Genomic DNA, 27,472 nt, shown 5'->3' on the forward strand with positions numbered 1-27,472 from the left:
ACCTCACTTTCCCTCTCCTTCTCTGTCTCTCTTTCTCTCTCTCTGGCAAGGGCACTCATCCTGTGGCAAACATTTTTAAAAAAATGAATACGGTTTCTGCAAGAAGCATGTATTGTTCAGTCTGGCAGCCCTACTTCAGGGGACATTTGGCAATGTCTGGAAACATCTTGGGTTGTCGCAGCTGAGGGTGCCCCGTGTGTCTGCTGAGCTGAGAATAGGGATGCTGCTCAGCTTCCTGCAGTCCACGAGACGGCTCCCCGCCATCACCACAAAGACGATCCAGCCAGGATGGCGGTGCTGGAAGGGCTGGAAAAGCTCTGACCTGGCACCCGCCTACCCTCCACTTCTGTAAGCCATAATCATGGAACAAACTGTTCTCCGGCACCTCATCCTCACTTCTTTTTAATTGTCTCATATACGTATTTGCGATAAGGAAGGAGAGTGAGGGTCAGTGCCATTTGGGTTCAATCTTCTAGAACACCTGTTTTTTTTGTGTGGTTTTTTTTTTTTTTTTTTTTTTAGAGAATTTTGCCACATCTACCCACCCCAGGAGGGGATGGCCATGCTGCAATCCCTTCTCCATCATCTTCTCAGGACCTTGGGCACACATGCACATACACATGCCCCTGGCGTGAGTTTCAAGCCACAGGGTCTGGGACTTGAACCGTGGTTGGCCAGGTGGGTGTTCAGCGCTCCAGCCACCCTGCCACCTGCTGGCCCCTTAGAATGCCTGTTTAACCTGTGTGTAGACATAGGCTGTAGAAGAGAGACTGAACTGTGTAATACCGTTAGTAAGTCTTCATTCCGACGGGCTTACTCCATGCCCAAGGAGGCTGGAGCATGGCAAGTGAGGGCAGAGATGAGAAGGCCAAGCACGCAGGGCCTTTGGCTTTTACTCTGTAAGGTGGGAGCCGTAGAGGGGTTTTGAGCAGGGAAGGAAAATTTAAGTATTAGGGGACAAGTTGGGAGGAAGCAAAGACACCAGGTCACCAGACAAGACAGGTAACTTCTGCTTGGGCTTTGCCGGAAGTTTCAGTTCTTGGTCTGGAAATCACAGCCCCCCACCCTCGAATCCCCTGCTGTGCTGAGCAGAGTCTCCTGAAGTGCCCACCCAAAAAAAATGCCAGGTGGGATATTTTTTTGGCTTCCTGGAGCCTGCAGGACTGACTCAAATCAGCTCGTGTGCCTTGAGTCTGTGGCCATAAGAGACCAGAAATTCTCCTCATGAATAATGCAGACGCGAGCTCCGATGTGTGCCTGTGCTTTTTCAGGCCTCTGGCAATGTGGCTTCCGGGAGCTTCTGAATGTGACGGGCAGGCGTCTGCAGCAGCCTTGGCCCTGGTTCAGTGCAAGGAGGGTGGCTGGAGGGGCCTGGCTTTCTTGTTTGGTTGTATCTCCTGTGCCGTCCGGCTGGATTCCCCCCTGCAGCAGCTTCACGAGGTCCCTAGGAGCGGGGGTGGTATTTGCTGATGGAGAGCAGGCAGGGAAGGGCACGTTTGTCCTGCGGTTGCTGGCTGCAGAACCCAGGATGGAACGTGAGGGGGCCCAAGTGCTCGTTCTAGCTCTGTGCCAGACGACGCCTGTGTCTCCTCGCAGGTCTTTTTTTTTCACAGCCTCATTTTTCTGCTTTCTAAGTGGACGAGCTTGGACAGCTCCCTCCAGGCTTCTAAGAACCTCATCCCATCTCATTTGGCTGGTGTCACTTTCCGACAGCCAAGTCTTCCGTGTCGTCTCTACTCTGACTTGCCTAGTCTGGATTCAAGACTGATTAAACACTCCGTAACTGATAAGACTTTGGGGGAGCCTTCTCTCCACTCAGGGAAGATCGGGGTTCACCTCAAGCCATTCTAATAGGATAAAGATGACGAGCCAAGCAAACACAAACCAATGCAGCATATACGTGAGTCCAGCTGCTGCAGGTGCATGCTGGCTGATGCTGCTATGGGGTGGGCTGCAGCTACGTGGGAGGCCCATGTTCGAGTCCCTAAAAGCCCTGTAAACCTTGGGGCAAGGGCCAGCTGGTGGGGTGGAGGTTACGGTACTGGATCGCACACGGCCAACTGTATGATTTTAGGGCTCATGTGAGTGGATACCCCAAGTCCTGAGAGGAGAATGGAGGACAAGGGACTATAGCCTTGAGGGGTGAGTTCTCATTTTCCCTCTCTCTCTTTATGTCTCTCCATGAGCAAATTAAAAAAACAAACAAACAAAACCACCTGGGGACAGTGGAGCGCCGTAGTCCCGTTTACTCCAGTGGCTGAGACACCAGGATCGCGGCACAGTGAAACTCTCTTAAAAAAAGCGAAACAAAGTGCTAGCTGGGGGCCAGATTCCCATAGCCAACTGCAGTTCAAGTTCCAGACCTGGTATCTTGAAAATCACAACAAATAAATAGAAAAGTAATTTTGTACAAAATGGAACACACTAAACAACAGTGTCTACCAAGAACATTTTATATGGTGAGCTCATTTTGTTATCCCCAGGCCCCATGAAGTGAGCAGGACCCCATCTCTTAGAGACGAGGAGGCCGAGGCCCAGAGACGGCAAGTACCTGGCTGTAGATCACAAAGGTGGGCTGGCGTCCGGCCTGAGAGTGGGGCCCCAGAACCCTGCCCCATGTTGTCCTGGAGCTAAAACTGATATCCCACACGTGGTGATGTACCAGCTGGGCTTGGGGAGCAGGGGAGAGGGGCGAGTTTGGGAATGAGACGGCTGGGGTCCTGCGAGTTGGCAGCTGTGGGGACCTCTCTGATGCTAGTTCTCTGGCATGTCACACAGTGAGGACGTCTGTCACACAGCTGTGCTGCTGTGCTGTCACTAGACACCTTGCTGCCCTTTCTGGTCCCATCTGAACTTGCAGACGCTCTTAGTGTGGGATCTTGCTCTCCCTGGGTGAGCTATGGGCTGGAGGTACTGACAGCCCTCAGAGTAGGGCTGAAGGATGAATGAGAACGGGGCCTACTTGATGGCTGGTGGTTGAGGCAGCTGGGTCCTACATGGCCCACCCACGTGGTGGTCTCAGTTTTGGCCTGGTGACTTGAAGAACATGCCAGGCTCTGAATCCTGGCAGGGTGGAAAGATAGAGGAGAAAGGATTGTGGTGTGACCATACTCCATTGGGGGGTGCTTTATTCCCTCCCCTTCTCTCTCCATCTGTCTCCAGTGAATACATACAGCTTCTGGCAAAAATAAATAAATAAATAAATAAAATTATTGGGACCTAAAGGTATCCCAAGCAGAGTTGGGAGGGCCAAGTGGGAGTGGGAGGGCTGAGTGTGGGCTGGACGTATCGCCCTCCTGGGGTGGAGAGCTGGGGAGCGGGTTCTTCCTTCTGAGTGGGGTTGCCCATGGAGACCATCAGTCAGCCCACAGAGGTCCAAGTCTCATGAGCCTGGGCGTGCCAAACCCCCATGAAGGACACTGTGTTTTTCTTTCTCCTACTGGTAGGAGAACATGGGAGGTGAAAAGATTTTCGTGCCTTCTTTTCTTAACAATTCCATAGGAAAGCTGATTGTGGGTGTTTATAAAGGACAACAACAGGTCCTTTTATCGGGAGCCCCGCTTAAAAGTCAGAGAGCAGAGGCCATGAGAATTTAAGAGATTTGGTGATAACTCAGGACATTGAATCCCCATTTAATTATTATTAACTTATGCTAATTAGCAAGTTAGAATCATACCAACTGCCAGCATCAAGCAGCCTCCAAATGCTTTGCTTTATCTCATTTAATGCACAAGGTAATCTTGTAGGGTAGCAACTGCTCTTTACCGATGAGGAAATCGAAGCTCAGAGAGGTCCAGGAACTGAACCCAGGTCACACAGCTGAGAAACGGCAGAGGTTTGTTAGCCAGCTCCATCCTCTACCCATTGCAAGTTGGATAAACCCTACTAAAACGAGCTAGAATGATAAATCAGTATGTCAACATATACGGAAAGAGAGGCTGGAAAATGCATTTTTAGCTTCAAGTGTTCGGGGAGTGTGGGGTGATTCCGCTTTCAGGCGCGGCTACGTCCAGGGGTTCTAATGATGTCATTGGACACGGTCTCTGTCCATCTCTCTGTGCTGCTTTTGTCTGTGTGGGCTTTATGCTCAGTCTCTCTCCGTGGGGCGGAGAAGTGTTGCCCAGCAGCTCTCAGGGCACCATCTGCCAGCCTGGCATAGCAGAGCGCTTCCCCTTCCCAATGGTTCTAGCCGAAGTCTTAGGGCTCACCAGACCGGCTGGCATCACGTGCCCCTTTTGCGTCAATCCCAGTGGGATGGTTTGTTCTGATTGGTCAAGGAGTCAGCCCCATGAGAGTAAGGGAGGGGCACCTGAGGAGAGGCACTGTGAAACAACCAGACAGGGAGATGGAAACCAGGCAGGCTCACCACAGGCGTCCACGTCTAAGGGGCCAGGGCACCTGCATTTGGGGCCCAGCCTCGGAGGTGTCCTTTCTCGGGCTCTGCACCTGCCCAAGGCCCCAGTGCCCGGGGACTTGCTGTGTGTCAAGTGTCTGCTGGATCAAGGACTTCTGCTCAGGCGTCTGCAGACCCCTGAGATGGGGTGTAGCGTGTATGGAGAGAGGGTCTCCAGCTGTCGGTACCTCTAAGGGGTGCACAGCCCATATACCCAAATATGGTTTGGAATCACCCTGTGTCTTGGGTGGGTGGGTCTGAAACAACCGAGTGCCATAGATTGGGAGTCTTTCAAAAAACAGAAGTGTATTTCTCGCAGTTCTGGTGGCTGCGGGCCCAAGGTCAAGGTACGGGTATGTTTGGGCTCTGGGGAGGGCCCTCTGCAGGACTCCAGGCTGCTGATTCGCGCTGTGGTGGAAAGGGGAGTTCTCCGGGGTCTCTTACGAGGGCACTAGTCCTATTCAAGAGGGTGCCCCCCCCATGACTTCATTACCCCCAAAGGCTTAACATCTTAATGCCATCATTTTGGGGGTAGAATTTCAACATATGAGCCTTGGGGAAGAGACCTTCTCCCGTGACACCCTGCAAGATGGCATGACAGAGGGGTGAGTGCAGAAGAGCCTGTCCTGGGTGTGCGCAGAAATGACCGGGCCCTCCCGATTTCTCAATGAGTGGGTGTTCTGATAACAGCCATGATGACAGCCCCCAATAAAAATCATCACGTTTTCTTTTTTAAAATTAATTTTATTATTTAAGAACATTTATTTAATTTTATTTATTTATTCTTTTATTTTAATCGACCAGGAGAGCCCTGTGGGAGTGTCTAGTGCCTTAACTACCACTCCACCTGCTGGTCCCCTGTTATTGTTTTTTAATTTGCTATCATGTGTGCTCACCAGAGAGCGAGAGGGAAAGTGAGAAAGCAAGCCACCAGGTCTGGTGGCTTAAACTGCGGTTGGCCATGTGGGAGTCCTGCACCTTAACCACCCCACTATCCGCTGGCCACATCATTCACGTTTTCTGCGTACCCACTATGTTCCAAACCTACCACTAGTCACAAGCTCATTTACATCTTAATTAAGCTAAGTTCAATGTAAAATGCAACTTTTCCATTACACTAGCTGCGTTTCAAATGCTCAATAGTGGGACCGGGTGGCAAGGTTGTTAAGGCGCTGGACACTCCCACATGGCCAACCACAGTTCGAGTCCCAGACCTGGTGGCTTGCTTTCTGTTGTCTCTCTCTGGTCAAATGAAAATAAATGAATGCATAAATAAATCAATTCTTTAAAAAAAAATGAAAAACTAAAACCAAATGCTCAATAGCCACTTATAGCTAGGGATCCTATAAGCAGAGATATAAAGCATTTCTAGAAAGTTCTGTCATGTTCTGGATATTATACTAGATACTTAACATATTTAATGTAAAAAACAAAAGAAAACAAAACAACCCAGCTCAGCCATCAGAGAGTTAAGTACTAGTTATTGTCCCATTTTACAGAGATGAGTAAACAGAAGCACAGAGAAGTGAAGTGACTTGTCCCAGATCACACAGCTAGTAAGAGGCAGGGCTAGGATTCGGAGTCAGCCCTTAGACCCATATTGGACTACTTTTCTTCTAAAGTTGAAAAGAGGCGGTTAATTCATTTTCTGGTTTAATCCTATATGTGTATTTTTGCTTACTTATTTTTTTCATGAGTGAGAGAGAGACAGAGAGAGACAGACAGAGACAGAGATAGGCCCTCAACAGGGAGGGCCCTGACACTGTGATCCAGTCTAGCTTCAGCCAGCCCCCCATGGGCACACGCCTACACAGGGCACGCACAGAAGTCCCTGGACAGGAACCTGGGGCTTTTCCATGCTGGTCAGCCTTGCAAAGCGCCGTGCTTGACCACCGTCGCCCCTGTCCGGCCTCACACCTGTGTGTTTGTAGCAGCCATCTGGGAATTTTGTTTCTTATTTTTCCATGGCTGCCCAGACCACAAACCCTCCCCAAAGTTCAGGTGGTCTCTGGAGTCTGTGTGCGTTTGCCTCTTCCCTGAGGATCGTGGGGCCTGTGGAAGGGGCGTGTTGCCAGGGGCCCAGCCTCATCCAGCAGGCAGAATACCCAGGAGACAGCTGGCCGGTCTCCAGGCGTGGGCTGGGAATGTGAAACACGCAGGCTGGTTTCTCTGGGCAAGGGAGAGCCTAGGGGAGGGTCTGCACAGCGCCATCCTCCCCTCCAGTGGCTGGACACGGGGGAGTCGGCCCGCAGGATCTTTCTGTCCAGAGGCCCCTGCTGCATGCTCCTTGTCGGGGGTATCTGCAGGACCCAGGCAGGGCAGGGCAGGAGAGGGAGGCTTGTCTGCAGGAACCCCGTTCTCAGGCCTGGAACAAGCGTCCCCTCAGGTCAGGATGAGCCGACTGACCCTCAGACTGTTGGGGAGCGCTGCCTTGGGACTATTTATAGTGATCTGGTAAACTATTAACTGGGGCCAGGCTGGCAGGGGTCGGGCTAGAGGCATCTGCTTCCGTATAAGCCCCGACAGCCACAGTTAGGGCAGGTCAAGGGGGAGGAACTACACTCCAGAGATCCACATGCCACCGTGTTTTCATTGCCTGTCCCCCTACTCTGCCTGCTCACAGCCATGGCACGGGCCACTGCCACCCCTATGGTTTTACTTTCATTGTCTGTGCCATATGGAAGTGACAGGAAGGATGGGAGGGAGTGGATGGGGTTGGGGGAGGGGTGAGTCTGTCCTGGAACTGCGTGGGAGAGGGAGTCGGAAAAGGAAGCCTCGGTCCGTGTCCTGGCATTTGTTCACTTCCTGCTGGGTGCCAGGCTCTGTGCTGGGCTCCAGAGGCAGCAGAGGGCACTGGAGGGGAAGGTCTCTGCCCTCTGGGAGCTGCCAGTCTAGAGAGGAAGAGACATAGAAGGAAGAAATAAACTTAAAATTAAAAAAAAGAAAAAAGAGGAGCCAGCAGGTGGCATACTGATTGTGGCACTAGATTCCCACGTGACTGACCACAGTTTGAGTCCTGGACCTGGCGGCTCACACCAGACGCATGTGCATGCATGCCCAAAATCCCAAGAGAAGAATGGAGGAGAAGAGACTGTGATGTGGCCATACCCCCTGGGGGGTGATTTCCCACTTTCTCTCTGTATCTCTGGTGAGCACACACAACCTATAGCAAAAAAAAAATCTTAAAAAAAAAAGAATGGAAGAAAAGAAAGGAAGGAAAGAAGGGATGAAGAAAGAAAAGAACGAAAGAATGGAAGGAAGAAAGGAAGAAAGAAAGGGATGATAAAACCGCCATAGGGAAGAGAGAGGCTGGGGTGGGGGCCGGTTTGGGGAGGAAGGAAAAAAAAAAAAAAAAAAAGAAATAAAAAACCCGCCATAGGGAAGAGAGAGGCTGGGTTGGAGGCAGTTTAGGTGGACAGTCATGGTGGGCCTCTCTGAGGAGGTGGCATTTGAACTGCTATCTTAATGATGATAAGGTGCAACTGTGCAGCAACCGAGCATGGCAGCCGGAGTGGCAAGTGCACAGGCACTGAGGCAGGAGGGAGCTTGCAGCGCTCGGGATAAGCGGGGAAGCAGGGAGTAAGGAGGGGGGAGACGAGAGATGCTTCACTTATTTACTGAAAGTTGGGGTCCCCGTCAACATCCTGCCTGAGTGGCAGCAAGGAAAGGACATCTCTTTTTTCCCTCATTTTTAATAAATAGACTTGATAGGGGCATGGTAGTTGAGGCATCGGACTCCTACGTGTTGTCAGTGGTTCTAGTCCCAGACATGCTGGCTTGCCTTTTTCCCCTCTCTGTCTCTCTCTGGTGAATGGACATGCCCTGTAGCAATTAAAAAATAATAATAATGATAAATAAAATAAAATAAATAATTTTTAAAAGTGGCATTTAAAAATATAGACTTTATAAAGTAGTTTTAGGTTCACAGCAAAATTGAGCGGAAGGTACAGAGTTCCCATAGGCCCTTTGCCCCTTGCAGATGCACACCTGATCCCCTGGCCACACCCCCACCAAAGTGGCACATCTGTTAGAGTTGATGACCTGCACGGACATGTCATTGTCATCCAGAGCAATGATGGTGTTGCATAGTCTGTGGGCTTAGACAAATGTCTAATGTCACTTACCCGCCCTTGCGGCGTTACACAGAGTATTTGCACTGCCCTAAAAATCCTTTGTGGGACCAGTGGTTAAGGTGGCTGGATCCCACACGGCCTACTGCGCAGTTTGAGTCCCAGATCTGGCTGCTTGTAAAACATGCCGGGTGCATTTGCATGCATGCCCGAAAGCTCAAGAGGAGGGCGAGATGGAGGAGAAGCGATGGTAGTGTGACCATTTCCCATGGGTGTGATTTCTTTCTCTGGCGAGCACACGTACCCTCAGGCAAATTAAAAAATCCCGTGCGCCCTACCTGTTCATCAGGCTTCCTCCTGCCCCGACCTGGCGTGTCCACCGCTCTTTCCACTGTCCCCTTAGTCCTGCCTTGCCCAGAGTGTCAGCTGGACTCCTGTAGCGTGTGGCCTTGTCAGACCGGCCTCTTTCACTTAGTAAGAGGCATTGAAAATTGGGCATTTCTTTTTGCTGCCACGACTCTCCTTCGGGAGCCGACCTGTGGGTGCAAGGGGGCCCACACTGGGAGGGGGACCGCGAGAAGCAGTGGCTGAAGGTGAGGCGGAGCCAGCAGGCTGCCAGGTCCAGGGTCCAGGAGAGATGGCAAGGTTGGGCCACAGTGGGCCGAGGGCATGGGCGCACATTGGCCACCCTGCCACTGGGGTCCCTGTCACAATGTGGAGCAGGAGACCTTGGTTCAAATCCGGGTCTCCTCCCAGGCCAGACAGTCTTTGTCTCTCCCAGGTCAGCAGCCTCACCGGGAAAACGGGCGTCATGACAGTGACACCTAGATTGCATGGTTGTTGTGAATCTTCCCTCTTAATTGCTAGAGAGCATGTGCACTTGCCAGAGAGAGAGAGAAAGGGAGAGAGCACTTTGATGGGGTGCGGTCATGCTGCAAACCCTTCTCCATCTCCATCCTGTTGGGGTTTGGGGCATGCACACAAAATGTTCCTGGTGGATTTTTTAAGACAGCAGAGCCAGGATTCAAACCATGGCCAGCCAGGTGGGATCCAGCTAACTGCCGGGCTGTGAGGCTGGCCTGGATGCTGCGACTCTTCGGGCTCAAAGACCCATTGTGGGAAGCACTTGTAGGTGTCTGTTGAGTGAATGAATGGACCTACTATGTGCCAGGCTCTGTGGAGGGTAGATAGTCCTGGGTTCTAATTCTTGCCCTTCCCTTCCTAAACCCTGTGCTTGGAGAAAGCCATTTAAGCTGACTGGGACTCAGTTTCCTCACCTGTAAAATGGAGAAGCTGATCGTAACCAACTCACTGAATTAGCATGAGATCAGGAGAGATTGTACCCCTTGGGACCAGCAGTTAGCATAATGGCTATGTCGCTGGACTCCCATGTAGTCGACCGCGGTTCAAGTCCCGGGCCCAGTGGCTTAAACTCATGCTGGGTGCATGTGTGTGTGTGCCTAAAATCCCAAGAGGAGAATGGAGAAGAAGGGATTGCGGTGTGGCCATCCCCACTGGGGGGTGATTTCTCACTTTCTGTCTCTCGGTCTTTCTGGCGAGCACACACACCCTACAGCAAAAACCTCTCCAAAAACAAGAAAAAAAGGAGAGATTGTGCTCCTAAGCACGGTACCAGGTACACAGTGAGCACTTTATAAATAAATGCTGGTCATCACTCGTGTGTATAAAGCACTTACTATGTGACAACGATTGTGTTAAGTGCCGCCAGAGTCACACAGGTTGGCACGTGGGCCAGAGCTCGAGGTGGGAGGGGAAGGAGTGCTACTGGACAAGGGAGGAAGGCTGGAAGCCCTCAGGTTCACAGGGAGGCTCCCTCCCTCTCCTCTGCTCCTCCTGCCTCCCCTCCAAATCTGCTCAGCCTGTGCTTAAGAGCTTCCCCAAAATACTCCTGTCCCCACCAGCCCTATTCCAGCTCCTCCCCGCTCTCACCTCCTGCGTGCCTCGCCCATAATGTATTAAAAACGTGAAAGCCGCTGGCTATTTCTGTGTAGTGCTTCTCCCTGTCACACTGCCTTTGCATCTGTTCCTTCCTCTGAGCTTCAAGGCAGCTCCATGGGGACAGTTGTACAGGAGATTTTCCCCTCTACCTCAGCGTTAGGGAGATGGAGGCCCCAGGAGCTCATTTCTACTTGTTCTTCCTGTCTTATGCCATCACCACCTCCAGGAAGCCCTCCCTGACCTTCCCCTCTGCCCTGTCAGGTCCGATGTCTTCCTTATTCTGCTAGAACCAAGTTCTTTTTGCTGCGGACATCTGGCCTCATGCTACATTTAGTTACCCCTTCATGTGGCTTAGTTTATGTCTTTTCATCTTGCAGGGACCTCGTCTGCCTGCCCCCTTCCCGTGCCTGACACGCCAGAAGCACACAAAAATAGCGAGTGTGTGAGTGACGGTTTCGGTTCCGTGATAAGTGCTGGCAAGTTGCTGTTAAGGAAACGTGGGAGAGGCACTCGTGTCCCTGTTGGGGCCTGGAGAATCTAGGAATGCTTCCAGGAGGAAGTAACACCTTGGTAGAAGCTTGCAGCCCAAGCTGCAGTTAGCCGAGTGGCGTGTACAGGAGGGACATCTGGCAGAAGACACAGGGCGAGCAAAGGTGTGGCCATGAGCTCCCGGAGCTGCCTCTGGGCAGCGTGGCGGGCACGGCTGGAGATGCCGCCTGCTAAGATGTCTGCAGCTCGTCCTCCGAGAGAGAGGAGGCGAGTGGTACAGCTTGCCCTCTGCTCACCCCGCTACTCCGGGGCCTTGAGTCACCCCCCTCTCCTCCCCTCTTCTCCCACTTGCTGAAAGTTATTTTTAAAGTTGCTGGAGGGCCTCCTGGGCATCCTGATGAACCATCTTCACTTCTCCACCTCCACTGAGACTCTCTCACGGAGGGAAGAGTCAGGATGCGTGGGGACCTCTGCCTCGGAAGCGGGGTGCTGGGTCAGCGTTACTCACCCCACCTTGGTGCCAACGCCTGAGACCCCAGCTGGGAAGGACATAAAGGGAAAGCACCTCTGAGTCACAGCAGAGGCAGCCGGCCTCAGGGGAGCAGGGGGCAGCTCCCGCAGTTTTTATTTAGGCCTGCTGTGTGCCCCAAGGGATCCTTATGTGCCAGACCCAGCCTGGGTGTGCCGACCCTTGAGCGGAGGATGCTTTTTTACATTTTTTAAATGATTTTTAAAAAAATAATTTGTTACTTAATTTTATTTATTCATTCATTTGTTGTAATTTGACCAGAGAGAGACACACAGAGAGAGAGAGAGAGAGAGAGAGAAAGTGAGAAAGCAAGCCACCAGGTCCGGGACTTGAACCATGGTCAGCCATGTGGGAGTGTCGAGCGCTTTAACCACCATGCCACCTGCTGGTCCTGCTTTCTTACCTTTTTTAAGTCATTATAAAAACAAAAGCGATGATGTGACATGGATTGTAGGTGGCCTGAAAACAGCTTTCAAGCTTTAGCAAATAGAATTTGCCTGATGTAGAAGTGAAAATTCAGAACACCTAAATTTGAATTTTAGGGGATCAGCAGGTGGTGTGGTGGTTAAGGCTGTGGATCTCACATGGCTGAGTCCGCTGTTTGAGTCCCAGACCTGGTGACTTGTAAAACACACCAGGTACATGTGTATGCATGCCCAAAATCCCAAGAGGGGATGGAGGAGAAGGGATTGTGGTGTGGCTATCCCCCCTGGGGGGGTGATTTGTCACTTTCCTTCTCTGTCTTTCTCTGTCTCTTAAAATCTTAAAAAAAAAAATTTTCAGAGAAAACAACTGATAATCTATACAACATTCCTATGTTTGGGATATACTTAGACTACAAAATTATTCCTTATTTATCTGAAATTTAGATTTAACTGAGCATCCTGCAGTTGATCTGAAATATTTGTGGTCTGATACTTTATGAAGTTTGCCAACCGTGGCCATGAGCACAGCAATGTGAGCAGGAGCAAAAGGGGCTTAGGACACTGCCTGGGACTGAGCTTGGTAAGAATGAGCTCCTGGGACCCAGTAGATGGCATCGTGTCTAAGGCACTGGACTCCCATGTGGCTGACTGGTTTGAGTCCCAGACCCAGCAGCTTGAAATTCACACCAGGCATGTGTGCATGCATGTCCAAAATCCTAAGAGAATGAAGGGATTGTGGTGTGGCCATCCCCCTGGGAGGAGATTTCTCACTCTCTTTCTCTCTGTTTCTCTCTGTCTTTCCAGTGAGTACAAATGCCCAATAGCAAAAATCTCTCTCTCTCTCTCAAAAAAAAAAAAAAATAGCTCTGGGGAGCCAATTGGTAGCATGGTAGTTAAGACAGCTGGACACCACATGGCCAACTGCATGGTTCGAGTCCCAGACCTGGCAGCTTAAAAAACACTGGGCAGGGCCATCAGGTAGTGTGGTGGTTAAGGGCGCTGGACTCCCACATGGCCAACCACAGTTTGAATCCTGGACCTCTGGACCTGTTGGCTTGCTTTCTCTTGCTCACTCTCACTATTTCCCTCTCTGATCAAATTAAAAATAAATAAAGTTAAATAAAAAATAATTCTTTTAAAACAAAACAAAAACCACGGGGCATGTATGCCTGTGTTCCCAAAATCCCAGAAGAAGAAATGGAGGAGGAGGGATTATGGCGTCGCCATCTTCCCCAGGGGGAGTGCTTTCTCACTTTCCCTCTGTCTCTCTCTCTGGCAAATGCACAGCCCTCTGGGGGGAAAAAACATCTCGCACTGTTAGTGTTTTTAATATCATCAGCGTGATCAGCAGCATATGTGGAGTGCCCACAGTGTGTCCAGGCACTGTCCTGTCCAGGTCCCCATGGGGGAGATGGGTCCTAAACAGGTAAACCCATGGACATGTAGAGTGCTCTGGGTGCGGGACCTCTAAGGAACAGTATGAAGCAGGGTAAGAGTAAGGGTAGGGTGCCTGAGGCCCAGTTTTAGTTAAGGTGATCCAGGAGCCCCAAGGAGACATGTGAGCGACCTGCGAGTGAGGGGTCTGGGGTACACAGCTGTCAGAGTGCTGCCACGTACCCAGCACTCAGGCTGTGTCTGGCCCCTTTTTGGGCGCTGTGTATGTTTTGCTCATTGACACCTCACACAGCTGCGAGGTGGAGTGGGTATTGTCCCCATTTCACAGGCGAGGAAACCGGGACCCGGGATCACCTGGTAAATGACTGGAGTTTGATGCCCACCCTCCTGTTTTTACTCATTTCACCCGGCCCCTCCCTTAGGGCACCAGCTCTTGGCTGGGTCCTGTTTGAAGCCCCTTGCCTGTGCTCCGATAATCCTCAGTAGGGCTCTGTCTCTCAAGGCTTGACCCCGTCTGGAGTATCCAGGGATAAGAACAGCACAGTGTGGGAAGGCCAGGGTCAGGAGCAGTAGCGAGTTGGTAAGGAGCCTGGCAGGGTTGAAAGTGGGTAGCCTGAGGGATCCTTGGTGTACACAGGTGGCAAGTGGGAGAAGAGAAGACAGGAGGAACGCCCCCAACCGATGGATCCTGGTTTCCCGGCCTGGAATGGGCCCCTGCCGGCCCTGGCTCCCTGCTGAGATCAAGCCGCCTTTGATGCTGTTTAAATATTTGCAGGTGGAGGGCGAGGGGGCGGGGCTGGCTTCTGACTGGTTGCAGGATGTGGCCGGAGGGGGGTGTGGCCGGAGGTGGGCGTGGCCGGAGATGGGCGGAACCAGTGTACCCAGGTCTGACGTGTAAGGGTGGGGCGGGGCCACTCCCCTGGAGGCCGCTTGGCCTGATTAGCCAGTAGGAAGTGTAGGGAGGTGGAGCCGGGCCTCAGGGCTCCTCTGATAGGCCGTGTCTTGACAGCTCAGGCACCCCGCTGTGGGCCCGGCAGTGGACTGCCTAGTCCGTGCCCTGTCTAGGGCCCGCAGGTGGCATGGTGGCTAAGGCGCTGGTTTCCCACAGTGGGAGGCTATGGTTCTAGTCCTGGAACTGGTTGCTTGAAAATTGCACCGGGCAGGACCAGCAAGTGGTGAAATGGTTATGTCACTGGACTGCCATATCAACAGTGGTTCAAGTCTGGAACCAGCGACTTGAAAAGTCACGTAACACATGTGTGTGTGTGCCCAAAATCCCCAGAGGAGAATAAAGGAGAAGGGATTGGGCATGGCCATCCCCCGGGGGGGGGTGTGTGTGTGTGATTTCTCACTTTTTGTCTCTCTCTGTCTCCAGCAAGCTTGTTCCCTAAAAATTAAAAAAAAGAAAGAAAGAAAGAAAGAAAGAAAATCACATCGGGCAAGTGCGTATGCCTGCTCAAAATCCCAGGAGAGTGGAGGAAAAGGGATTGTGACTATCCACACCCCCCTCCCCCCAGAGTGATTTCTCTGTGTCATTGTCTTGTGACTCTCTATGGCAAAAACCTTAAAACAATTTTGTTTTTAGTCTCTCTGGTGTGTCGAATCCCTGTTGTATTAGACATTGTCTCCCAGATCTCTCCCTATTGAGAGAGGGAGGCTGTTACCACCCCTCTGTATTTTACAGATATCCCTGTGATGCTGGAAACTTGGCCATTGTCACCCAGAGTGAGTGGCTGAGGATTCAACCCCGGGGTCAGTGACTCTGTTCTCTCAACTGCCCCCGAGAGCCTGTCTATTGTGGAGGGAGCTCCCCCTGGCGGGAAGAATGGAAGCAGTTGTTGGAGCATCCCTTACACTGGATGCAAGAGAGAGAGAAAAGCTTCCTGACCACTGTGTGTGCACGTGTGCGTGTGCGCATGCATGAAGGGTGTTTTTGTGTTTTGTGTTTTGGGTTTTTTTTTTTTCATTTTTTTCAGACAGTCTCGCTATATGACAATCCGTAGCCTCCCACGTAGTTGAGAGTCCGGGCACACACCACCACACCCAGCTCTTTCAGACAGGCTCTTGCCACATTGCCCACACTGGCTGCAAGCTTGCCAGCCTCCTGCCTCAGCCTCCCTGGTGGCTGGGACCACAGGTGTGTACCACCAGACCCGGCTTTGGAGGCTGGGCTGAGAATTGAACTCTGGCTTCCCACGTGACCTCAGCCCACCAAGCAGCAGCATCCAGTGCGTGCTTATTCTGGGGTTTTCCATATACTCTTACCTTCGAGGCTCCTCTCCCAAAAGGCCCCATGGGATGTAGCTGGCAGCGTCTTGTCTGGGTAGCCCAGGTCCCCCGGCTTCCTGTTCTGTGTTTCTTTTGGTGAAAAGTTGGGAGAGAATAAGAAATTCCTTCTCCCAGGTTTCCCAGCACTTTGGGTTTTCAGATGACTCACTACTCGGTGGGGCTGAAGGGCAAGTTCTAGGTCAGGCCATGAGACAGACCTGGGTGCAAGTCCCAGCTGTGTTCGTTCCTGGTGTGTGACTTTGGGAAAATTACCTAGGTCCTCTGAGCTTCAGTTTTTCTGTCTTTAAGTTGAGGATAATTGTGCTCTTGTGAGGATTAAGTAAGATGTTCTAGCCAGAGCACTTGGCTCATAGTAAATGCTCAGTAAACATTCTCTTATTTTTTTAAAAAATATTTTATTTGGGGGCCGGCAGGTGGTGTGGTGGTTAAGGTGCTGGACTCCCACGTAGTCGACCATGGTTCAAGTCTTGGACCTGGCGGCTTGTTCTCTCTCTCTCTCATGTCTCTCTTCCTCTCTCTCCTTCTCTCATCAAATTAGAAAATAAAAAATAAAATTAAATAAATAAATATTTAAAAAATTATTTTATTTAACTTTATGTTTTTATTTTAATTTGACCAGAGAGGGACAGAGTGAGAGAGAGAGAAAGTGAGAAAGCAAGCCTCCAGGTCTAGGACTCGAACCGCCGTCAGCCACGTGGGAGTCCAGCACCCTTATCTGCCATGCCACCTGCCGGCCCCCACATTCTCTTATTTTGCTGGAGGATTACAAAGACTTTTGGTTTGAAATGACCTCCATCTTGTGCTCTCCATCTTGAGATGAGGGCCCTGGGTCTGACCCTTGCCATCTCTGCATGTGTAACCTAGGGTAGGTTATTTATTTTTTTTTAAATTAAATTGTATTTTTTAGGCTAGGTTATCTTAAAAGAAAACAACAACAACGACGACAAAACTGTGCCTTGGTTTCCTCATCTGTAAAATGGAATATTTGGGAACCTGCCTCAGAGGGTTGTGCTTACACAGAGTCTCTGAACACAAGGAGTACTTGAGAACAACTGAGTAGGGGCTTTATCATGGTAAAGTTCCTACTGTGCATGAGCCCTACCCACCCGTTCACACGTTATGTCCATGTAATCATCACTCGGCCCCAAAGAGTGAAAGGCTCCACCTGCCAGCGGAGAGACTGAGACGCGAGCAGAGGGGCTTGGCTTTGCTGGGCTCTCACAGAGCGTGAGCTCCGTGCACCAGCTGCACCATCGCCTCTGTGCAGCCTAAACCAGGCGCTGTTCCTGGCCGATCCCTTGGGCTGCAATAAGCCAGATGCACATGACTACAAGTGCAAGATCAGCCCAGGGGTCCTTGGACCTGAAAGGCTCCAAAGCAGACCAAGCCCACACCTGGGAGCCCCAGAGGTGCATTTCTGATCTTCCTTTCCAGGCTGCCTGGCCCCCACCTCTGCCCCCAGGTCAGTCTGTCCCCTGGGATGGGATAGGTGCCGCCCACAAGGAGTGGGCAACATCCTTTCTTCTTGCAGAGACGTGCCCTCCCTTCCATGGCCTTCTGAGGGAGGCTTCCATCTCCGCGGCTAATCATCAGGCTATTTAATTTCCTCTCCTGGCCTCGGGCTATCAGCCTGTTATTAACTTTCTCTCCTAGCCAGGGAGATGTTCTGGCCGATAGCTGGGAGCCAGCAGAAGTGGAGAGGGGTCTTCATTTGCTGGAGCCCCTCCCTCAGGCTGAAAGAAAACTACACCCACCTCCACCCCTTACTCCCTTCCCCAACCAGATTTATTCCCTGGGTGAGAGGTTCAAAGCCAGACAGCCACCCGCTCCAAGATCTTGCCAAGTTCCCGCTGCATGACCTCTGGAGAGGGGTGCAACCTCTCTGAGTTTCAAGATCCACAGCTGTGAACAGACAGCCTTTGACTCCCACCCGCCCACAGGCCCTCTGGCTATTAAAAATAAAGAGTGGGTTGATTCATTTCCCCTCACTTGTGGGTTTTCCAGCTTCCCTTCTGCTTTTGATTTCTAGTTCCATCTATTGTGATCAGGAAAGATGCTCAATAGGATTTCAGTCTTTTAAAATTTATTAAGACTAGCGGGGGAACCAGCAGTTAGCGTAATGGCTATGTTGCTGGACTCTCACATAGTCGACCGCGGTTCATGTCCCGGACCCAGTGGCTTAGAACTCACGCCGGGCGTGTGTGCGTGCGTGCCCAAGATCCCGGAAGGAGAATGGAGGAGAAGGGATTGCGGCGTCACCATCCCCCCTGGGGGGTGATTTCTCGCTTTCTGTCTCTATGTCTCTCTCTGCCTGGCGAGTGCACGCGCCCTATAGCAAAAACCTCTCAAAAAAAAAAAAAAAAAAAGACTAGCGGGACCAGCAGTTGGCATAATGGCTATGTCTCTGGACTCCCATGTAGTCGACCGCAGTTCTAGTCTTGGACCCGGTGGCTTAAACTCACGCTGGGCGTGTGTGCGTGCATGCCCAAGATCCCGGGAGGAGAAGGGATTGCGGCATGGCCATTCCCCCTGGGGGATGATTTCTTGCTTTCTGTCTGTCTGTCTCTGTCTCTCTGGTGAGTGCACATGCCCTATAGCAAAAACCTCTAAAAATTTTTAATAAAGACTTGTTTCATATCCTGACATGTGGTTCGTTCTGGGAAAAGTTCCATGTCTGCCTGAGAACTGTGTGTGTTCTGCTCTCACGTAGTGGAATGTCCTATGTATGTCCAGTTGGCTTATAATGTTGTTCAGGTCCTCTGTTTACTATTGATATTCTGTCTGGTAAAGATTTTATATATTTATGTATTTATTTTGTTGTTATTATTTATTTATATTACGTTTGATCAAAGGGAGAGACAGAGAGATAGAGAAAGTGAGAAAGCAAGCCACCAAGTCCAAGACTCAAACCATGGTTGACCATGTGGGAGTCCAACGCCTTAACCACCATGCAGCCCGCTGGTCCCTACTGACTTATCTTTTAACAAGAACCTTCTGGCAGTGTTAAGAGGAACATCTCGGGGCTGGCCCTATAGTAATGGTTAAGGGAAGCTGGATCCCACATAGCTAACTGTGGTTCAAGTCCTGGCCCCAGCTGCTTTAAAAATACAACAGTTGGGCATGTTTGTCCCCAGAGTCCTGGCAGGATGGAGAGATGGGGGAGAAGGGATTGTAGCCTGACTGCCCCTGCCCCCCACCCCCCATTGGAGGGTGCTTTCTCACTCTCCCTCCTTCCCGATGTCTGTCTCTCTGGTGAGCACAGGCGCCCTCTGGCAATTAAAAAAAAAAAAATACTGCCTGCAAAGCACTCCGAGCTGGGAGGTTGGGAGCTGTTCACAGCGCTGGTGCTGACGTGCTTGTGTGGGGTGGAGGGCAGTGGCCCGCTCTGGGGCGGGGACTGCCATGTATCTCTTAAGTATCTTAGAGATACTATGCATTCTCCTCCCCTCTCCTCCCCTCCCCTCCCCTCTTTTCCCCTCTCCCCTCCCCTCCCCAGGAGGCAAGCAGGGAGGGGAGAGAGGGGCGGGGAGAGCTGGGGACCACTTAGGCATGTGCACTGATGTGTTTGTGAGCTGAGTCTGAGTGGCCACCAGAAAGTGGGGAAGGGCACATGTGGGGACCCACTGAGTGGGGGTGACCCAGGGCTTTGTTCCCTTCACCCCCACAGCAGAGCCCCAGTGATGAAGAGCTGGGATAGGCCTTTGGGAATCATCTTTTCTGACTCTCTCAACCTCCAGGTGGGGAAACTGAGGCCCAGAGAGGAGAATGGCTTTGCTTAAGAATCAGGTTGGGGTCTAGAATCCAGAGAGGAAGAGGGTGTCCAGGCCACCAGGGGGTCATTCCATGAGCAGGGACACAGCTGCCCTTTCGCACCCTGTCCCCGTGCCTGGCTTGTTAGAAGTGCTCAGAAATGCCTGTTGAGCAAGTGAGTTTGGAGAGAGCCGCTCTGGATCTGGGTGTCCGACTGTGCTGGAGTCCCGTGCCCTGGGCAGCTCCGCCTCTGAGGGCAGGCGTCTCACCCGGCTGAGCCTCCATTTCCCAAAGTAAGACCGTAGATCTCCTTGGCAGGTGTCTGAGCAGGGATCTGAACCCAGGTCTACTGGAGCTAACCATCCACACTCCACCCTCCTGATTCCTATCTGAATACAGTGCACTCATCCATCCCTTTAAAAATATTTCCTGAGCCCCTACTATGTGCTAGGCACTGAACTGGTGCCTCGTCGGCCTTATTCACAGAGCTGTGTGAACGGGGTGAACAAGGCCAATGAGGCTCTGCCCTCTCAGAACCTGTGTTCTAGAAGATATAGTTGGCCTGTAAAGAGAGGTGCTCCGGGACCAGCAGTTGGCATAATGGCTATGTCGCTGGACTCCTCTGTAGTTGACTGCAGTTCGAGTCCCAGACCCGGTGGCTTGAACTCACGCTTGGCGCCTGTGCGTGCGTGCCCAAGATCCTGAGAGGAGAATGGAGGAAAAGAGATTGCGGTATGGCCATCCTCCCCGGGGGTGATTTCTTGCTTTCTGTCTCTCTGTCTCTCTCTTTCTGGCGAGTGCACATGGCCTATAGCAAAAACATCTCCAAACAAAAAAAAGAGGGGCTCCAAAGTGGTGAAGATACTGGATCCCACACGGCTAACTGCATGGTTTGAGTTTGAGACCTGGTAGTTTAAAAGAGATGTGGGGTGTGTGTGCATGTGGGCCCAGAGTCCTGAGTGGCGAACGGAGTAGAGGGGATTGTGGCATGGCCATCCCCCATGAGGGTGATTGCTCACTTCCCACTCTTTCTGTCTCTCCTCTGCAATCACTTGCACCCTATAGCAAATAACTAAAAAGAAAAAGAAAAAAAAAAGAAGGAAGGAAGGAAGCAAGCAAGCAAGCAAAGAGACCAGGACGGTGGTTCGTGCTCTGAAGGATGGACCACAGTGAGGGCGGGCTAGGGCTGCCCACAGTGGACAGGGCAGGTGATGACATTTTGCGTGACATCTGAAGGAAGCAGCAGCCGCCACTGTGCAAACAGCCTGAGTAAACCATTCAGGGAACCGGGACACGCACAGCCATGAGGACATGTGTCCCCTACAGGGGACGGGCGAGGAGGGCGACGAAGGGGAGCTGCCCAGACAGCCTGGGAGGCTCCTGGGGAGCCACGCAGCCCGTTCAGGGAGTCCTCACTCAGGTCCATCAGCCCCTCTGTCTCCTCTGCCTTCCAGGTGAAGCAGATCATGGAGGAGGCTGTCACCCGCAAGTTCGTCCACGAGGACAGCAGCCACATCATCTCCTTCTGTGGTAAGTCCGTGGCCGCCTGTGGCTTCAAGAAGTGGCCTCTTCCTCTCTAAGCTGGGCTTCCCATGTTGTTGTTGGCTCTGTGGCCCCCAGAGTTATGTTCAGATTCCAAAGGGACCGTGCTGAGGAATTTGGGAAGATGGAAGAGTCTCAAGAAGCAGTTAAAAGTGACTTCTGGGGCCAGCCATGTGGCATGGTGGTTCAGGCAGGTGGATCCCCACAGAACTCCTGGGATAAAGGAAGAAAGAAATATTAAGTTAATTAACTAAAAATGTAAAAGGGAACCGGCAGCCACTGACATATGCAGAGGGGTCCTGTCTAGCTGGTTCACAGTGGCAGCAGGCCTGGCCCTGGGGTGTCATGAGGTTGCAGAGCTTGAACCAGCTGTCACTTAGGTTCAGAGGATAACCAGGCTGCTCCATTCTACTGGACTTCGGCCAAGGCTGGAGACCCGTGTTTGGAGTGTCCCGTAATCAGTGTGCTCGCGTAAGGGGGAGTGTTTCTTTCCTTCTCCCTGAAAACTTTGCAATTTAATAATTGAATATGGGCTGGTCTGTGGGCTGGTAGTTAAGGAAGCCAGTTCCACACGACTTGAAATTCACATGGGGCATGTTTGTGTGCATGCCCAAAATCCTGAGAGGAGAATGGAGGAGAAGGGATTTGTGGTATGGCCATCCCCTCTGGGGGTGTGGGGAGGATGGACTTCTCATTTTCCCTCTCTCTGTCTCTCCCTGTCTCTCTCTCTCCAACGAAAGCATATGCTCTATTGCAAAAACCTAACAAAACAAAACAAAAAAACCCACAAACACGAAAACTTTATGGACAAATGGAATTAAAGTCTGAGTTTACTTTAGTGCAAAGAACTTTGAAATCCATGCACAGTTCTTTCATAATATATCAATACATTCTCAATATACTTTTTGAGACCCCCCCTTCTTGTAGTCCCTGGACATTTTTTTTTTAAAGAATTATCTCATTTCATTTTATTCATTATTATCACTTTTTTTTTCTTGAGTGAATTTTGCTATAGGGCGCATGCACTCACTGGAGAGAGAGAGAGACAAAAAGTGAGAAATCAACCCCAGGGGGATGGCCATGCAGCAATCCCTTCTCCTCCAATCTCCTCTCGGGATCCTGGGCACACACACCCAGCGTGAGGTTTAAGCCGCCAGATCCGGGACTTGAACTGCGATTGACTATGTGGGAATCCAGTGACATAACCATTACACCACCTGCTGGTCCCCCTCATTATTATTTTCTATTTTGACCAGAGAGACAGAGAAGGAGAGAGAGAGAGAGAGAGAGAGAGAGAAAGAGAGAGAGAGAGAGAGAGAGAGGGAGAGAGAGAGAAAGATGAGAGAGAGAGAAAGTGGGAAAGCAAGCTGCAAGATCTGGGACTCAAACCATGATCCACAATGTGGAAGTCCAGTGCTTTAACCACCATGCCACCTGCTGAAGGGTCCACCCCTGGACATTTTTATATGCAAATAAAATAACATGCATGTCCATATCAGGATTGGCTAACATACCAATTAAAGACTCAGAGAAACAGAAAGTGATAAAAACAATAATTTTCTAACTCCGATCAGTGCTTTGGAGTAGGACAAATTTGCTGTTACTCTGTGAGGTATAAAGAATCTCCCTGGGGGGTCAGCTTGTGTTGTGGTGGTTAGGGCACTGGGTCCCACATGGCCGACTCTGGTTCAAGTCCCAGACCCATGAAAGCATGCCAGGTGCCATGTTTGTGTGGAGAGGAACACGTTTTTCCCTGTGATACATCCTGACTGGGGGGGATCCCAGGTCTCCGAAGAGCCTTGAGCACCGAGCGCTGGGGAGCGTAGGCAGGACACGCCCCTGTCTCCGCAGCGGCCGTAGAGGCCTGCGTCCTGCACGGGCTGCGGCGGCGGGCAGCGGGCTTCCTGCGCAGCAACAAGATCGCCGCCCTCTTCATGAAGGTGGGCAAGAGTTTCCCGCCAGCCGATGATCTGAGCCGCAAGGTCCAGGACCTGGAGCAGCTGATCGAGAGCACGTGAGTGTGGGTGTGGGGTGTGGGCTGGGCGGTCCCCTGGAGGATACTGCACACCCCTCCCTCCTCTCTGCTCCTCAGACCCTCCAGACCCTTTGCCGCCTCAGGGCCTCAGCACACGCTGTGCCCTCTTCCATGGCTGGCTCCTCGCCATCATTGAGACCTGCCCATGGTTGGCACATCCAGCCTTCACGCTGTCCTGGTCATTTCCTTCCCAGCCCTCATCGCTGTCTGTAATTGGTTATTCGCTCATTCATCCATTCACGCTAGACTGCTTTGCTGTCCGTCTCTCCCATTTGACCCTGAACTCTGAAAAAAGGCAACTACGTCTGTGTTATATTCCCCACTCCGTCCCCAGCACCAGGGACTGATACGTGCCCAGGAAACACTTGTCCGGTGACTCACTGCCTCCTGGGAGCCACGCTCTGTTCTCAATGGCAGACAGTCAGAGTTGGTGGGGCCAGTGTGGTCTGCATGGACAGGTCCTCGGGCCTCTGCCTAAACTCACATTGAGACAACCGAGGGAGGGGAGAGGTGGCCCCACTCGTCTTGGGGCTGGATGTGTGTGTCAGAAGGAGGCTCGTGGACTTAGCGTGGGTGTCTTGCACCAGCACTAGCCCTGCACTCCCAACTGCATGTCCAGGCCCCCACCTAGAGCCTGGTCATGGGGTACTAGAGGCTACCCAGGGACTTGGCTGTGAAAAATTCAGAAGCTGTGATTGGGCATCATGGGACATGTGCGTGGATTGATTGGTTCTGGCTGTCATGGCAAGGGACGGGAACAGACGAGCAGGCCACGTGTTTGCCATCTGTGTTATCGGCCGTTATTCCACTTCATTGAAGGGAATAATGAGAAGGGGCCCTTTCCTGGCCTTTCAGGCCTTGTCTACCAGGGCTGCTGGCCAGAACTGTAGGGGCAGAGCTCGGCCTTTGGCTCTGCCAGCTCCTCTTTGGAAGGACTTCTCAGCCATCGGGTCATCAGGCACCTTCCAGGCCATCTGTTAAATTCCCAGGTGTTCACAGATAGAACTTTTTAAAGGGATGGGCTTCTGTGGGCCTTCTACATTACTGGGAGTGACTCCCTAATGGAGGAGTTAGAGATGCCCACGCTGGGGGAAGGCCCATTCATTCATTCATGCAAGCACTCATTCACGAGCGTATTTCCTGAGCGTCTCTTCCGTGCCTGGCGCTGTGCTAGGACTCAGAGGTTACGGGCATGAAGAGGGCCCATACTTGTCTCACGATAGACTCTCGGTAGGTATTTTATTTTAAAAATGGATTGCTTAGTCCACATTCTCAAAATCCCAGCATGAGGGGGAGGACAGAGAAAGGAAAAGGAAGTTAAACTCTGGAGGTGGGGGGAGCATAGGCTTTGGCTGGCCGGTAGGTCTTTCTGTAGGAGGGGATGCCCTCGCTGAGACCTCAAGAATGAGGAGACGAAGAGGGAAACTGGGAAGAAGCAGCAGCTCATGGGAAGGCGTCAGGAGAGCCTGGCCGGGTCAAGAATCTGCAGGTATCTCTGGCCGGCTGGATCATGGGATGAGAGTGGATGGTGTAAAAAAGAGGGGAATGAAGGCAGTGTCACCAAGTGCCCATCTGTCCTGCTAAAGAGGTTGCTTCCCAAGGCAGCATGAAGCCACTGAAGGATCTGTAATCTGAGACAGTCCTTGGCTGGAAATCCCTTCCAGGAGAGAGAAAGAGAGACAGAGATGAGTATGAGATCTGACTTTCTTATCAACAATAGATGATAATGCCTGTTTAACCACATCTTCACACTCACTGGGTATTATTGTTTTTTCAACCTTATCCTGTTTGCTCGGAGCAGTATATGATATTGCTACTCTTTAGTTGCCATTCTTTCATTTCCTAAGAAAGACCAAACATTTTCCCATTTGCACATCGGCCCTGTGAGTTTCTTCTGTAAGTGTCTGTTCTCTTCCTGTATTGGTCTTGAAGGCGAAACCAGATCCAGGGCCTCCAGGAGAATGTGCGGAAGCCGCCCAAACTGCCCAACCTGTCCCCGCTCGCTATCAAGCACCTGTGGATCCGCACGGCCTTGTTTGAGAAGGTCCTGGACAAAATTGTGCATTACCTTGTGGAAAACAGCAGGTGAGAGGGCAAGACCAGACGCCTGGGTGTGCTCTGCCTCCACCTACAGGCCTCTGTGGGGATTGCACCCTGATGTACAGCTTTCTTTTCCCCTTGCTGTGCACTTACGTTTGAAAGTGATTCCATAATTGCTTTCTGGGTATTTGACCCTAAACTAGTCTAGCGTAGAGCCTTGGGAAGATTCTGGTGTTTAACAGCAAAGTGGTCTTCAGATTTACAGTGGGATCTTGGGTTTCTTCCTTCTCCTGTAGATTATTCTACTCGATAGCTGGGTGCCCCTAGGAGAATCACTTAGTCTCTCTGTGCCTCTTCTGCCTCCTTTGGAAAGTAAGGCAGAGATTATTGCCACCTTGGAGAAGTGAGAAGGGAGTTTGGTGAGTGCACAGCAGTTTTTAAATTATTAATTTAATTTTATTTATTACTCTTAAGTTTGCTGTAGGGCATGTGTGCTCACCACAGAGAGATAGAGAGAAAGAGAAAGGGAGAGAGAAAATGAGAAAACAAGTCTTCGGGTCTGGGACTTGAACCATGGTCAGCCATGTGGCAGTCCTATTGTTTTTTCAACCTTATCCTGTTTGCTCGGAGCAGTATATGATATTGCTACTCTTTAGTTGCCATTCTTTCATTTCCTAAGAAAGACCAAACATTTTCCCATTTGCACATCGGCCCTGTGAGTTTCTTCTGTAAGTGTCTGTTCTCTTCCTGTATTGGTCTTGAAGGCGAAACCAGATCCAGGGCCTCCAGGAGAATGTGCGGAAGCCGCCCAAACTGCCCAACCTGTCCCCGCTCGCTATCAAGCACCTGTGGATCCGCACGGCCTTGTTTGAGAAGGTCCTGGACAAAATTGTGCATTACCTTGTGGAAAACAGCAGGTGAGAGGGCAAGACCAGACGCCTGGGTGTGCTCTGCCTCCACCTACAGGCCTCTGTGGGGATTGCACCCTGATGTACAGCTTTCTTTTCCCCTTGCTGTGCACTTACGTTTGAAAGTGATTCCATAATTGCTTTCTGGGTATTTGACCCTAAACTAGTCTAGCGTAGAGCCTTGGGAAGATTCTGGTGTTTAACAGCAAAGTGGTCTTCAGATTTACAGTGGGATCTTGGGTTTCTTCCTTCTCCTGTAGATTATTCTACTCGATAGCTGGGTGCCCCTAGGAGAATCACTTAGTCTCTCTGTGCCTCTTCTGCCTCCTTTGGAAAGTAAGGCAGAGATTATTGCCACCTTGGAGAAGTGAGAAGGGAGTTTGGTGAGTGCACAGCAGTTTTTAAATTATTAATTTAATTTTATTTATTACTCTTAAGTTTGCTGTAGGGCATGTGTGCTCACCACAGAGAGATAGAGAGAAAGAGAAAGGGAGAGAGAAAATGAGAAAACAAGTCTTCGGGTCTGGGACTTGAACCATGGTCAGCCATGTGGCAGTCCAGCGCCTTAACCACCACGCTGACAGCCCCATGCACAGCATTATAAAAATGCAGAGACATTTTTTACATTTTTCTCTCTAGCTTAGATGTCAAGGTTTCATAGACAAGCATCCATCCATTGCATTCATTCTTCCAATAAGTATTTAATGAGCACGTACTATGGACTAGGTACTAGCCTAGAAGTTGGGGGTACTAGGACTAGGTACTAGCCTAGAAGTGGTGAGACCTGTCATGTTAAAGAGCTTGGACATGATCTCAAGAGCAGTAGGGATCCATTGAAGAATCTATCATCCGAGACTCCTCACAGCCAGGACAACTTTCTAGCTCCCAGAGATGGGGCCAGGGGAGGAGAGAGGGCAAGAGAAATATCTGAGGATCTCCCCCACCTTTTAGTATCTGGAAGTGCGAAGTTAGTCACACCTTCACACACAGTGGGCTTTACTATCTTGAACTCTTTGCCCCTTCACTAGGAAAATAGGCGTGAAAGTACAGAGCCAAGTCCCTTTCCTCATGAAGCCCACGTTCTAGAAAGGAAAACTGACAATTAATAATTGCAGTAATGGGGCCAGCAGGTGGCATGGTGATTGAGGATGCTGGACTCCCACATGGCCAACCATGGTTCGAGTCCTGGACCTCGCGGCTTGCTTTCTCACTTTCCTTCTCTCTCTCTCTGTCCCACTCTGCTCACATTAAAATAAATAAATAATTTATTTGTTTAAAAAAAAAAAAGAAAGAATTGCAATAATATATAACAAGTGTTCCAGGGGCCAGTAGGTAGTTTAGGCACTGGATTCTCTCATGTGGTTGATCACGGTTCAAGTCCCAGACTTGGTGGCTTGCTTTCTCAGTTTCCCTTTCTCTCTCTGGCGGTGTGCCCTATAGCAAATCATCATCATCATAATAATAAAATTAAACAATTCTTTAAAAAAAGAAAGTAGGTGTTCCAAGGGAGGAGTGGTAGATAGAAACTGCTATCTGGGTGGTCAGGAAAAGTGTCCTAGAGGCTGTAACAGTGAAGCTCCAATGTAAAGAGTACTGGGCTGGGCCTGTGATCTAGTCCTGGAGGCTTCAAAGTCATGCTCGGTGCATG

The 27,472-nt window shown here is 50.9% G+C and overlaps 1 protein-coding gene across 1 annotated transcript in view; it reads left to right on the forward strand.

Annotated features, from left to right (window-relative positions):
* The first annotated feature begins 2,497 nt into the window (after positions 1–2,497).
* Positions 2,498–27,472, forward strand: part of SGSM1 (small G protein signaling modulator 1) — a 76,682-nt gene continuing 51,707 nt past the window's right edge. Inside the window, exons 1-4 of the mRNA XM_006147858.3 lie at positions 2,498–2,570; positions 20,754–20,829; positions 22,693–22,855; positions 24,809–24,961. Of these exons, the coding sequence (XP_006147920.1) occupies positions 20,766–20,829; positions 22,693–22,855; positions 24,809–24,961 (380 nt within the window). The 5' untranslated portion in view covers positions 2,498–2,570; positions 20,754–20,765. The remainder of the gene's footprint in view (positions 2,571–20,753; positions 20,830–22,692; positions 22,856–24,808; positions 24,962–27,472) is intronic.

The sequence above is a fragment of the Tupaia chinensis genome, unplaced genomic scaffold, assembly GCF_000334495.1.
Source record: "Tupaia chinensis unplaced genomic scaffold, TupChi_1.0 Scaffold000226_1, whole genome shotgun sequence".
Taxonomy (NCBI): domain Eukaryota; kingdom Metazoa; phylum Chordata; class Mammalia; order Scandentia; family Tupaiidae; genus Tupaia; species Tupaia belangeri.